General features: G+C 45.0%; 1 protein-coding gene across 2 annotated transcripts in view; it reads left to right on the plus strand.

Moving 5' to 3' along the window:
• Nucleotides 1-12469, plus strand: part of LOC139556636 (kelch-like protein 29) — a 325217-nt gene that overhangs the window by 269125 nt on the left and 43623 nt on the right. For both annotated transcript variants that reach the window (XM_071370836.1, XM_071370835.1), the window contains exon 11: nucleotides 11408-11590. In XM_071370836.1, the coding sequence (XP_071226937.1) occupies nucleotides 11408-11590 (183 nt within the window). The remainder of the gene's footprint in view (nucleotides 1-11407; nucleotides 11591-12469) is intronic.

A 12469-nucleotide genomic window follows, 5' to 3' on the forward strand; every position in this document is an offset into this window, starting at 1 on the left:
ATGTCCAAGTCAAGTCAGCTATGAACGTTAACAGTAGTAAAATGTCATTCTAATTTACATAGCTAGACAACAATACTGTGGTGCAACGATAGCTCCGATAACTCCAGTGCAAAAACTGTCAACCCTGAGCAACTAGCTAGCCTATGTTGAATTATAAATTAAATTTGCCTGAAAAAGGTTGCAATTGTAAACACAACATCCAAGAGGAAAATAATTAGCCAGCTAACAACTCCATAAAGTTTGCAAGTAAGGGTACAGACATTTGTTTGGCTGTATAGTACCGGTACGCACATTTAGCAATGCGTGTATGGATCTACCAGCCGTTTGCTAGCCAGCTAAATTTGCTAGCTAGCTAATTCAGATCTTTTGCCAATTATTTGCATATCTGATGCCTTTCTTTCCCCTAATGTGTAAACAAGGAAAAAACAAACATGGTATCAGATCTTTTCACTTCCGATTTATACCACCTCCATATGGTTTTTCTACTAATTTGTCTTTTGACCAATCAGATCAGATCTTTTCACATCAGATCTTTATCACAACTGATCTGATTGGTCAAAAGCAGCCAGGTCGTCCGTGATATTAAGTTAGTATTCGACGTCCATCCATGTATGAGGACGTCGGGAGATGGTGTGAAAACCCGGCCACTGTTTTCACTTCCGATTTATACCACCTCCATATGGCTGTGTTTCGACATGCAGCTCAATTCTTATAGGTTTGGGTTTTGCTTGGGCATTATGGACGGGGAGCATCTGTCTCTGGTGTAAAAGGTTGCATGTTCGAATCCAGTGACACACAGTCGTTTTTGAGATTTTGAGCATATCACAAACCTTAACCGTTATCTTAACCATTCAGAGTTAATACCTAATGCCTAAACTTAACCATAACCTTAAATTCAGAGTTAATGCCTAAACTTAACCTTAAAAAGTTAGAAATTTGACGTTTGGAACAACTTAAAAATGGATGAACGTCTAATTCTGATGTGAGAGCTAGTTGGTCAAAAGACCAACTAATGAAGTAAATATCAAAATGGGGCTCCTTGTCTAAACGCAGCCCAAATGGATCTCAATCCCGACCCTCCATATGCGGCCTCTGTCTGGATGCTCAGATCTTCTTTTTTTTTTTTCTCTCTGTTCTGCCCTTACCATGACAACCACCCCAACATTTGAATCAACACTGACAGGAAATGAGCGTGGTATCTGTGTGCTACTTCAGAGGCTTCATCAGTGTGAATGCACTAATCTGATATGGGTCACATGTAAAACTGAGTGTGGACAGTCAGGGAAAAAGTGATTTGATATTGGAAGAAAACCAGATTTGGGTTCTTAGGGTGGTTGTGTAAACACAGCCTAAAACTCATAATGAACCATTCACACATCACTCCGGTGACTCTCCTAACTACTAATTGGCTAATTAGAGACAGTATACTGTATGCAAAGTGATTATCTGTCATTAGGTATTCTGAGGAAGGGATTACATTGTGAATGTGTGAAGTTTACACCCATAGATGAACAGTGCGTTTGCGAAGTTTTCAGACCCCTTGAATTTCTCCACATTTTGTTACTTTAGCGTTATTCTGAAATTGATTAAATCGTTTTTTTTCCACTTTGTGTGTAGATTGCTGAGGATTTTAGAAATGTATTGAATCCATTTTAGAATAAGGCTGTAATGTAACAAAATGTGGAAAAAGCCAAGGGGTCTGAGTACTTTCCGAAGGCACTGCATTTAGTCTTATTTTCTGATCCCTCTGTCTCCTGCATGTTAACAAGGATCTGTTACTGAGACGAGACGTAAACCACAGTCATTATTTTTTCCATCAATGAACAGTAGTGCTGAGCGATTAGTGCTTTTTGAGGTTGGTTCGGTTTTGGTTCGGACACACAAACACGTGTCAAACCCCTTCCTCACAGCAGCTATGCTCAGTGCAGCCCCAGAAAGGAAAATCTAGAGCAAGGCCAAACCGTTAACTTAGCTCAGCCAAGTGTACTCACACGCAGACAAATGAGCTCAAATGACTCCGGGACGTTTACCCCCACTCTATACACACACACTAACACACACACAGTCTACACATACAGTGCTTGGGCCCAGCTATATACACATATACTTTAATATATACCGGCTAGAGCAGGGGGAAGGTCTGAAATTAGATTCTCATCTCTGTGACCATTTGCACTTTTCTGTACACTAATATAAAATTCACGAGCCACAAGCCCAGAATCTACAAAATAAATGAATAAACCACACACAGATACTGTACACACGCATACACAGCACCAGAGAGAGGGGAGAGCTAACAAACCGCATTGCAGCAGGTCTGAGCTGGTCAAGCGCTGACTTTTATCATGGTTTAGACTCGCATACAGTAGCTCCAGTCTTAAGTATGCAGTCAAATGCTGTGTTTGGTTGGAGAGGCCAGCGGCTGCTTTGAACTGTGGTAGACAGGTGAGCAATCAACTTTCAAGGATGAATCTGTAGTCAAATACAGTCATCTTCAAATGAAATGAATCGGTGAATATAACCCAAGGATGTCCAACCCTCCGCCCGGAGAGCTGTTGGGTCTGCAGGCTTTTGCTCCAGCCCTGCTCTAACACACCTGATTCAGTTCATCAGCTGCTCTACGGGGCTTTGGCGTTAGAGCAGGGCTGGAGCAAAAGCCTGCAGACCCTGTAGCTGTCCAGGAGGACGGTAACCTTCAAGCAGTGATAGTCATGATGTAAAAATACACTTAGTAAAGTGAGTGTCCTGCAGGCCTAGGGTGGTGAAGATATTGGGAGGACTATATAAAGAGGTTAAAGTCAGACTCTGATTTTAACGCACACGCACACTCTTGAAGCCCTACATTTGGAGTGGTGACATCATCATCTTATTCACACTTCTTGTCCCCCTCGGCCCTCTGGGGAAGAGACTGAAGAGACAGAGGCACCACTGAGACAGAAATGAGAACCGCACGCACGCACACAACCGATTCACACTAGACTCCTACACGGGAGCACAGAGATCAAAAGTCGGTATTTCATACTATTCGGTTCTGTCTGTCGGCTTATCGTCTAAAGCACCACGTCCTCTCCAGCAATTCATTTGGGAGATGGGACTTGTGTGAATTTGGAAGCCAATTATAGGGTTTGTTATTTTGGGTAGTTGCGAGCATATGCATGGGTATTTATGTGTGCGCGTGCGTGCGCGCTAGTGTCCAGCTCCTAGTTTGAGTGATTATTCAGGCTGGTTTGTTTTAAAGATCCAATGTAGCGTGATATTACTCTGTGCTACGGTCTGAAAAGGAAAGCGGCACGGTCCGCACCGCTTGAGAATGGCTGGGAGACACACACTATGCCAAAGCGTCGGAAATGCCCTTCAGCATATCATATCTCATCTCTTGCAGTGTGGAAAGATGTAGAAGAGCCGAGAATAGAACATAAAGGTGGAGACATTGATGTTTCTGGGTCTTATTGGTGAAAGTTTGAACAAATACATCATTTTTCATATCGTACATTTAAATGTTACTGTAGCTAGTATGTCCTCTGACCGCTGGCCTAAATATGGGGAGTGAATTTCAACCCCCTGGCTGTCGGCATGACGACATAGCTTTCTGACCACTGACCAGAGGATCAAGTACTGGCTGGCTGATTTGGCTCAGTTTCTTCCGAGAGCTAGATTATGCAGTGTACAGAACACACACACGCAAACACCAAATCCACACATGCAATGATTTTCACATAACCAGGCTGGATGAATATTGTATGAGGTTGAAGCTGCTGTAAAGTCTTAGGTAGGTTAAATGGTCACATTTAGTGTGTGTGTGTGTGTGTGCGCTGGCAGATCACCTGCTAGTGCTGAGTTCCTGTCGCATTGTGTCTTTCAGGGGCTGGCTAGAGTCCCCTCACAGCAGGCCACAAATGCAAATACACACACACACACTAACACACACCCTGAGAATACCCTTAGAGCACACACTTACATAGACTCAACCACGCTCCCTGATTCTTTTCCAGAATACCCTCACAGCAGGGGCCACACACACACACACACACACACACACACACACACACACACACACACACACACACACACACACACACACACACACACACACACACACACACACACTGTATCTGAGGCCCCTGGCCTCCTGATCCTCACCATACCAAATTACCTCCCTGGGAGAAAGAGCATAAGGTTAGGAGAAAGGAGGAGGAGGAGAAGGATTGAGAGGGCTGAGAGAAAAAGGGAGAGTGGGGCTTAGTGACAGACCCCACAGATCCCCAGGACAGCAGCACAATTAGACCCAACCAAATCATGAGAAAACAAAAAGAGAATTACTTGACACATTGGAAAGAATTAACAAGAAAACTAGAATGCTATTTGGCCCTAAACAGTGAGTACACAGTGGCAGAATACCGGACCACTGTGACTGACCCAAACTTGAGGAAAGCTTTGACTATGTACAGAATCAGTGAGCATAGCCTTGCTATTGAGAAAGGCCGCCGTAGGCAGACCTGGCTCTCAAGAGAAGACAGGCTATGTGCTCACTGCCCACAAAATGAGGTGGAAACTGAGCTGCACTTCCTAACCTCCTGCCAAATGTATGACCATATTAGAGACACATATTTCCCTCAGATTACACAGATCTACAAAGAATTCGAAAGCAAACCCAATTTTGATAAACCACAGTGTGCTATCACAACAGCAAGATGTGTGACCTGTTGCCACAAGAAAAGGGCAACCAGTGAGGAACAAACACCATTGTAAATACAACCGATATCTGTTTACTTATTTTCCCTTTTGTACTTTAACTATTTGCACATAATATGACATTTGAAATGTCTTTATTCTTTTGGAACTTTTGTGAGTGTAATGTTTAATGTAAATTGATATTGTTTATTTCACCTTTGTTTAGTATCTACTTCGCTTGCTTTGCTAATGTTAACGTGTGTTTCTCATGCCAATAATGCCCTTAAATTGAATTGATATGAGAGAGATTGAGGGAAAAGAAAGAGGGTCAAAAAGGAAGAGGACGGGGCAATGGGAGAGATCAAGGGGAGATATACAGAGAATGGATAGAGAGAGCAAGGTTGAACTGTGGAGTAAATAGGAGAAGAGATAGAGATAAGAGGAGATAAAAAAACAGATGAAGCAGGCCTTAGAAGGGTTTAGCCTTAGGGGGAAAAGAGGAGATGGAGGGGGCACAGCATGGGGCAGGGAGGAGAACAAGGAGAGACCGAGAAGGGTGGCGGGGGAGGGGGGGTGTGTGTGTAGTGGTGGGAAAAGTACAAATTGTCATACTGGAGTAAAAGTAAAGATACCTTAATAGAAAATGACTCAAGTAAAAGTGAAAGTCACCCAGTAAAATACATCTAGAGTAAAAGTCTAAAAGTATTTGGTTTTAAATATTCTTAAGTATCAAAAGTAAATGTAATTGCTAAAATATACTTACAGTGCATTCGGAAAGTATTCAAACCGCCAAGACTCTTCCTAGAGCTGGCCGCCCGGCCAAACTGAGCAATAGGGGGAGAAGGGCCTTGGTCAGGGAGGTGAACCCGATGGTCACTCTGACAGAGGTCCAGAGTTCCTGTGTGGAGATGGGAGAACCTTCCAGAAGGACAACCATCTCTGCAGCACTCCACAAATCAGGGCTTTATGGTAGAGTGGCCAGACGGAAGCCACTCCTCAGTAAAAGGCACATGACAGCCCGCTAAGAGTTTGCCAAAAGGCAACTAAAGTCTCTCAGACCTTGAGAAACAAGATTCTCTGGTCTGATGAAACCAAGATTGAACTCTTGGCCTGAATGCCAAGCGTCACGTCTGGAGGAAACCTGGCACCATCCCTACGTTGAAGCATCGTGCTGTGGGGATGTTTTTCAGCGGCAGGTACTGGGACAGTCCTCAGGATCGAGGGATAGATGAACTGAGCAAAATACAGAGAGATCCTTGATGAAAACCTGCTCCAGAGCTCTCAGAATTTTGTTTCTCATGGACTGAGAGTCCTTTAGGTGCCTTTTGGCAAACTCCAAGAGGAAGGTTCTCCCATCGGGTTCTTGGTTACCTCCCTGACCAAGGCCCTTCTCCTCAGATTGCTCAGTTTGCCCTGGTGGCCAGCTATAGGAAGAGTCTTGGTGGTTCCAAACTTCTTTCATTTAAGAATGATGGAGGCCACTGTGTTTTTGGGGACCTTCAATGCTGCAGACATTTTTTTTGGTACCGTTCCCCAGATCTGTACCTCGACACAAACGTGTCTCTGAGCTCTACTGACAATTCCTTTGATCTTATGGCTTGGTTCTTGCTCTGACATGCACTGTCAACTGTGGGACCTTCTATAGACAGGTGTGTGCCTTTCCAAGTCATGTCCAATCATTTGAATTTACCACAGGTGGACTCCAATCAAGTTGTGGAAACATCTCAAGGATGACCAATGGAAACAGGATGCACAAGAAGGGGTCTGAAAACTTTCAGAATGCACTTTCTAGGGCAGACCAGGGCTTTTGGCACCGCTAGGTTGCTACGCAGTAGCCGACTAACAGAGCTTGTGACTTTGCGCTAAGACCGGACTCTGGGGGTCTGCCCTAGAAACTTTCAAGGAACATATGTAATTTTACCAGATGACATCTAGTGGCCTTTTTGGCTACTTCTGATTATCACCGTTGTCTGTAATTATCTCTGGCCTTCTGTGTGGCATGTAACATTAAAACAACTATGATTTTAACATACACAGAATGACAAAGCTGTAAAACATGATCCTAAATATAAATCCTAAACTTAGTGAATACCATTGGTGTTTAATATGATAGAATGCCATAGATTACCGATAACTTTGGTCAATTACAGGTAGCTTTTCAACCATAGATGGGAGCAGAGAGACGAGCGGTGTGTGTGGTTGTGTGTGTGTTCTGCCAATGCTCAGCGGGTGGGCAGCTCACCTCTCAGAGTTCCCGCCCCCTGCCTCTCCCTTTCCTCTCATGGTCACGACACGGGAAATAAACACAGGCTGTCAGCATCTCAGTTATCCCTCTATCTTTCCATCCCTCACTCCATCCACCCTTCTCCCCCAATGTCGTTTCAGCAGCTGACAGACAGCCGCCCCTGTGTGGGTCTGTTGTCAAGGAGAGTGCACTGTCTCACAACTCTCGGGAAGACGTTTTAGCCACACATGGATAGATGGAGAGAGAGGGCAAGATGGGTTTTTTTCACCTCCCTAACGAGCTGAGAAGCGTCTCTCAGTTTGACCTCAGGGAGCAGGGGTCAAGAGGCTACCGGCCAGATGTCATGTTCACTAGCAAAAACATTCTGCAACGGGAAGAACTAAAACGAGAGTTGCTTGTCTTGGCAATTATCCCCCTGTCTCTGGTGTATGCATGAACCTTCAGGTTGATATGTGGTAAATTCTAACATAAACACATATGTTCAACCAATACATGATGCATGTCCCATTATGTGTTAAGATGGTTGGCATTTACCTCCGAGCAGAGAACTACACCATCAGCTGAATTTATGATCTAAACACATGTTCACTCAATACGTTTCATATAGTACATGTACTGTAGACGTACATGGTTGGCATTTACCTCAGGACTGAGAGTCACCCATTCAGCAATCCTGTAAAAGCCCTATATCAGCTGGATGTACAGTATGCCTGCAAATAGTACCTTGTGGGTGTGCTGTTGCCACTCTGAATACCTCAGATCTACACTCAGCATTAAATCTATTTTTACACTGCTCTCATCTCATCCTCCTACACAAAAGATAGATGTTGTCACTATTTCCCTGCTTTAATAATCCCGTCAGTGTTCCTTCGACCATATCTTTTTTTGTAGTTACAATGGCGACACATATTCATATGATTTGGTGAAGCTCGCATACATGTGTGGCCCCATTTGCAATTCAACTGCTCTCATAATCCTTGAGAGAAGAAGCAGTGCATTTCTCCAGCCATCCTATCCCAGTGTACGCGGTATGTCATTGATATATGATACATGATAGGCCTGTGTCCGAGCCAGCGTTTACTTCTCCTCATCCCACTAAAGCCTCCTGTGCTGCTTTATCTTTTCCCTCCTCTTTCCTCCTTTCTTTTTTTATCAAAACCAAAAGCACTCGGTGCTCTCACAGCCCCGGAGCTAGACGGGTGAAGAGAAAAGAAGGAAAGAGAAAGAGCAGCTTTCGGGAAGAAAAAAAAGATGACAGGGAGGGAAAGATGGTAAAGGAGCGGTGGACAGAAGTTGTCAGGGGAACAAGGGAGGAGAGGAGAAGGTTTGGAGTATTGATCCAGGAAAATGAGCCAGTGGTTAGAATCCTAGCTATGGAATTCCTGAGGAATGTATCTCTTTCCTTCTCTCTGGCTCTCCCGCTCTCTCCCTTGCACTCTCGGTCTCTCTCCTCTCCTCTCTCATTGTCTACCTGCTGTTGAGGGCTAAGAGGCCTGGAGAAACACGTGGTGTTTTTGTACAGCGTAGGACAAGACACACACACCCGCACACACACAAACTACATCGTCTGCCAACAGTAGTGTGTGTGTGTGGAGATGAGATGCTGGTAGTGTGCTGAACACATGGTTGAGCACTGAACATGAAGAGAATACTTATACTCACAGAGATCTCACTGATCAAAATACACAAAGACACACACACACACACAAACAGGTTAATGGATGTGCCGCACTGAATGCCCACTCCTTGAGATGAGACCCAGAATTCAAATGATGTGTTTGTAGTGCTGCTGTTCTTGAATACCCACACATTAATTTAGCATATTGATTTAGTAAAGGATTGAGGGCGTGCTGTGAGTTTCACTAGCACCGAGAGAGAAGTGCTATCTGTGTGCTATCTATGGGAACGGAGAAGAGAGGAGGCCAGAGAGGAGAGAGAAAGCAAGCTGGATAAATAAGTGTGGAGAGAAAGAGGTGTTATTTGTGGTAATGGAGAGAGAGAGAGAGTGAGTGGGGGGAGAAGGAGAGTGAGAGAGAGGGATGGAGATAGGGGTGTTATCTGTGGAAATGGATAGAGGGAGAAAGAGAGGCGAGCCTCGCGTGTCTAGCCTTCCAAAATCCTGTCTCTTTTGCCGGGTGTACACTACACGATTCTGGCCAGGATTTAGCTGTCCCAGACAAGTTGTTGAGATCGGAGACAAAATCCCCATGTCGTTGCTTACTTGGGGTGCGCGGCCAACCCCCGACGCTCGTTTAATGTGAGCCGGTCAAAGACGCAATCTAAGGGCTACCAAGCTGTCCCAGACGTCCCGATATTTTCAAACCGGTTCGATTTTATCGACACAAAATCGGCAATGCTCTTGTAGTGTGAGACGTGCAACGACAACTTTTGAGAACGGTGGTCAGCAATAGCCAATGAGAGCTCGCCAGAGAAGAAGCCAGTGAGATGACATTGTTTCGCATCACCCAGAATGTGTAGACTCTCAAGCAGGAGCGATGACTACTACTAGTATGCTTTTGTACTTGCCTTCAACCAATGCCGAAGTGTCAAATCGGTACAGCTCTGAAGTTGACAATTCAAAATGCTGGCTAGATATTTGAACTCTGTATGGCAAGCGTGAACATCTGACTAAACGTTTATGGGGCTGCTATGAGCCACAGCTCGTAACTACTACATTACATCGTATCACATCGCGAGACAGCATGGTATGGGAACGGAAGATGGCGGAAACAGAGGTTTTGTTTGAAACTGCTAGTGAGACGAGTGAAGCTAAGAGTACAGAAAGTGAGAATGAGTGGGTTACATTGGCGACGAGTAAAGCTATGTTATAAAATAGGAAACCACTAGACTCGTTTTCGGTCGGAGTCAGGGTTGTGGATCAATGCTACTTGGGAAATCCGTCTATCGTCTCCAGGAAAATCTGGAATGTGTTGGAAGAAAGTGTGGAGACTGTGAGAGTCACACCATTTTTTGTGTGTGTCTGCGGAGCAGAAGAAGCGTGTTTTAAAATATCAGAGTGGAATTTTTCCCCCTGCAGGGATTTTCGTAGCAAGGCACCTATCAGGTGGGTTATTTCTGGTGGTGGGGCACATAACTGAAGACATCGATTGAGTGGTTGGTGCACGTCGACTGACCTGTATGGTGGATGGAGAAAATAAGTTCACTTCATCCATGCTTACTGTTCTTTGATGAAGAGTCTCTCCCGTCTCATATAAAGTTAGGATTCATGAGATTTCCTGTAAGAGCTTTTGTGCACAAGACCCTTCAGTGTCATAAATGTAAAAGATTTGTGTCAAGTGTGTGCAGATGGGAATAATATTGTAGGCCAGATGAAGGGAAATGCTGCAACTGTGGAGGTGAACATGAGCCTGAATTCCTGGAGTGCCCTGTTAGGGTGAAGGAGAATGGGATGGCAAGAGTAAGGAGTGTCCAGCGTGTCTCCTATCTGGAGGCGGTGAGAAGATTGGAAGGAACGAGTGGCGCGGAAGAAGCAATGGTGGTAGAGCCACCACGACCAGTGAAGGTTTCTCGTCAACTGAGGGAGAGTGAAATGCTACATGTTTAAAATGTGGACTTTGTATTATTCATTGCAATGGTCATAAACTGTACGGCACAAGCGGAGAAGAAGTGTAAGAAAACTGTGAATGCAGCTGACATTTTTTGTGGTCTTTGTGATTTCACAGCCAAGGCCGTGCAAGAACTCCTGTCGGTGAATGTAGCCCCATCACAGGCCCCCGATGCTGTGTAGGGATGTATTTTGGAGTGGACTGTGATTGAAGAAGTCTGATATTTTTTTGTTTAAAAATAAATACAATTGGTGACGTGTTTTATTTTGTATGTCGTCTTCCCCCTTTCCCGGAATGTTTTTTTTTTTTTGTTTCTTATTCAATACCCCGTCCAGATGTGGGCAATAATGTACCATTAACATTGGATGCCAACCGCCTTAAACCCCATCGAAGAAGGCAGCAAAGTGAAGAATCTTGTAGTGTGTCTGTGCCACATCGTTTAGAGTGCGCAACACTACATTGGCAACACCAACAACAAAAAACGACAGGAAAGATGGTCGTTTAATGTGAGAGGCTCAGCGATGTTAGGATTTTGAAAGACGTGTAGTGACCACCCGGTTTAGGCAACCAAAACCCATTTGAGAAACAATGTGCCTCTGAGCTGTCATGTGGGACATTTCCCTCCATTTTTCCCAACACAAATGGACTCATTGTTTGTCACAAACATTGCTTGAACCTAACTATCCTATCGATATATAAGTAGCCCGTATTTTTGCACATGAACTTCCAACTTAGGCTCAACTGCTGGGTCCTCTTATCTTAACAGAAACTCCAAAATAAATCTACTCACCGTATGGTACTGCAAACACAGTTTATCTTTGTCTCGTCCCTCCTCCCATCCATCCATCCATCCGCCTTATTTCCCTCCCCTCTCCCACACCTCACTCCTCTCTTCTCTCTCCCCCTCACCCCCCTCTACCTCAAGGTGTGGCGGAGGTGATAGTGTTAATCGGTGGTCGCCAGGCCATCGGTATGAACCAGCGGTCTCTGACGGCGGTGACGTGTTTTAACCCTCAGAACAGTAAGTGGTACCCACTGGCCAGCCTGCCCTTCTACGACAGAGAGTTATTCAGCGTCATCTCAGCAGGGGACAACATCTACCTGTCAGGTAGGCTAATGATGGGGATTGCAGCAAACACACTGCAATGCATGCATGGACACACAAACACACACATTCTCACACAATGTTAACGTTGATATTTCTTCCTATTATTTTAGATCTGTGTTCCTCCAGAGGTCTAGCTGTTCTCTCTTCCACACTCCTACACAGAGTTAGACCTTGACATTGGACTGTGAAACAGCACTGCTAGGATTCGTCCTGCTGCATGTTCCCCTCTACCTCATTTCATATAAATGTAAATGTGTGTTAGGCCAGGTCCACCGGCCCACGTGTGTGTCTGTGGGGAGGCAGGCAGTCAGTGGGGAAATCAGCAGTGTACAGTAGTACTAACCATGGCTGAGGACTGTGTGTGTCCCTGCAGAGAATGAATGAAATGTCCACTCTGTTTGCTGCTTTCAAACCAAGCTACGCTACATAGACAAATATTGGCAGTAGAATGGTCCGTACTGAAGAGCTCAGTGACTTTCAACGTGGCACCGTCATAGGATGCCACCTTTCCAACAAGTTAGTTCGTCAAAATTTCCGCCTGGCTAGAGGTGCCCCGGTCAACTGTAAGTGCTGTTATTGTGAAGTGGAAACGTCTAGGTACAACAAAGGAGGTAGGCCACACAAGTTCACAGGACCTGCTGAAGTGCGTACAGTGGTAAATTTGTCTGTCCTCGCTTGCAACACTCACTACCGAGTTCCAAACTGCCTCTGGAAGCAGCGTCAGCACGAGATCTGTTTGTCGGGAGTTAAATGAAATGGGTGTCCATGGCCGAGCAGCCGCACACAAGCCTAAGATCACCATGCGAAATGCCAAGCGTCGGCTGGAGTGTCGTGAAGCTCACCGCCATTGGACTCTGGAGCAGTGGAAATGAATTCTCT

Source organism: Salvelinus alpinus, chromosome 27, assembly GCF_045679555.1.
Source record: "Salvelinus alpinus chromosome 27, SLU_Salpinus.1, whole genome shotgun sequence".
Classification (NCBI taxonomy): Eukaryota; Metazoa; Chordata; class Actinopteri; order Salmoniformes; family Salmonidae; genus Salvelinus; species Salvelinus alpinus.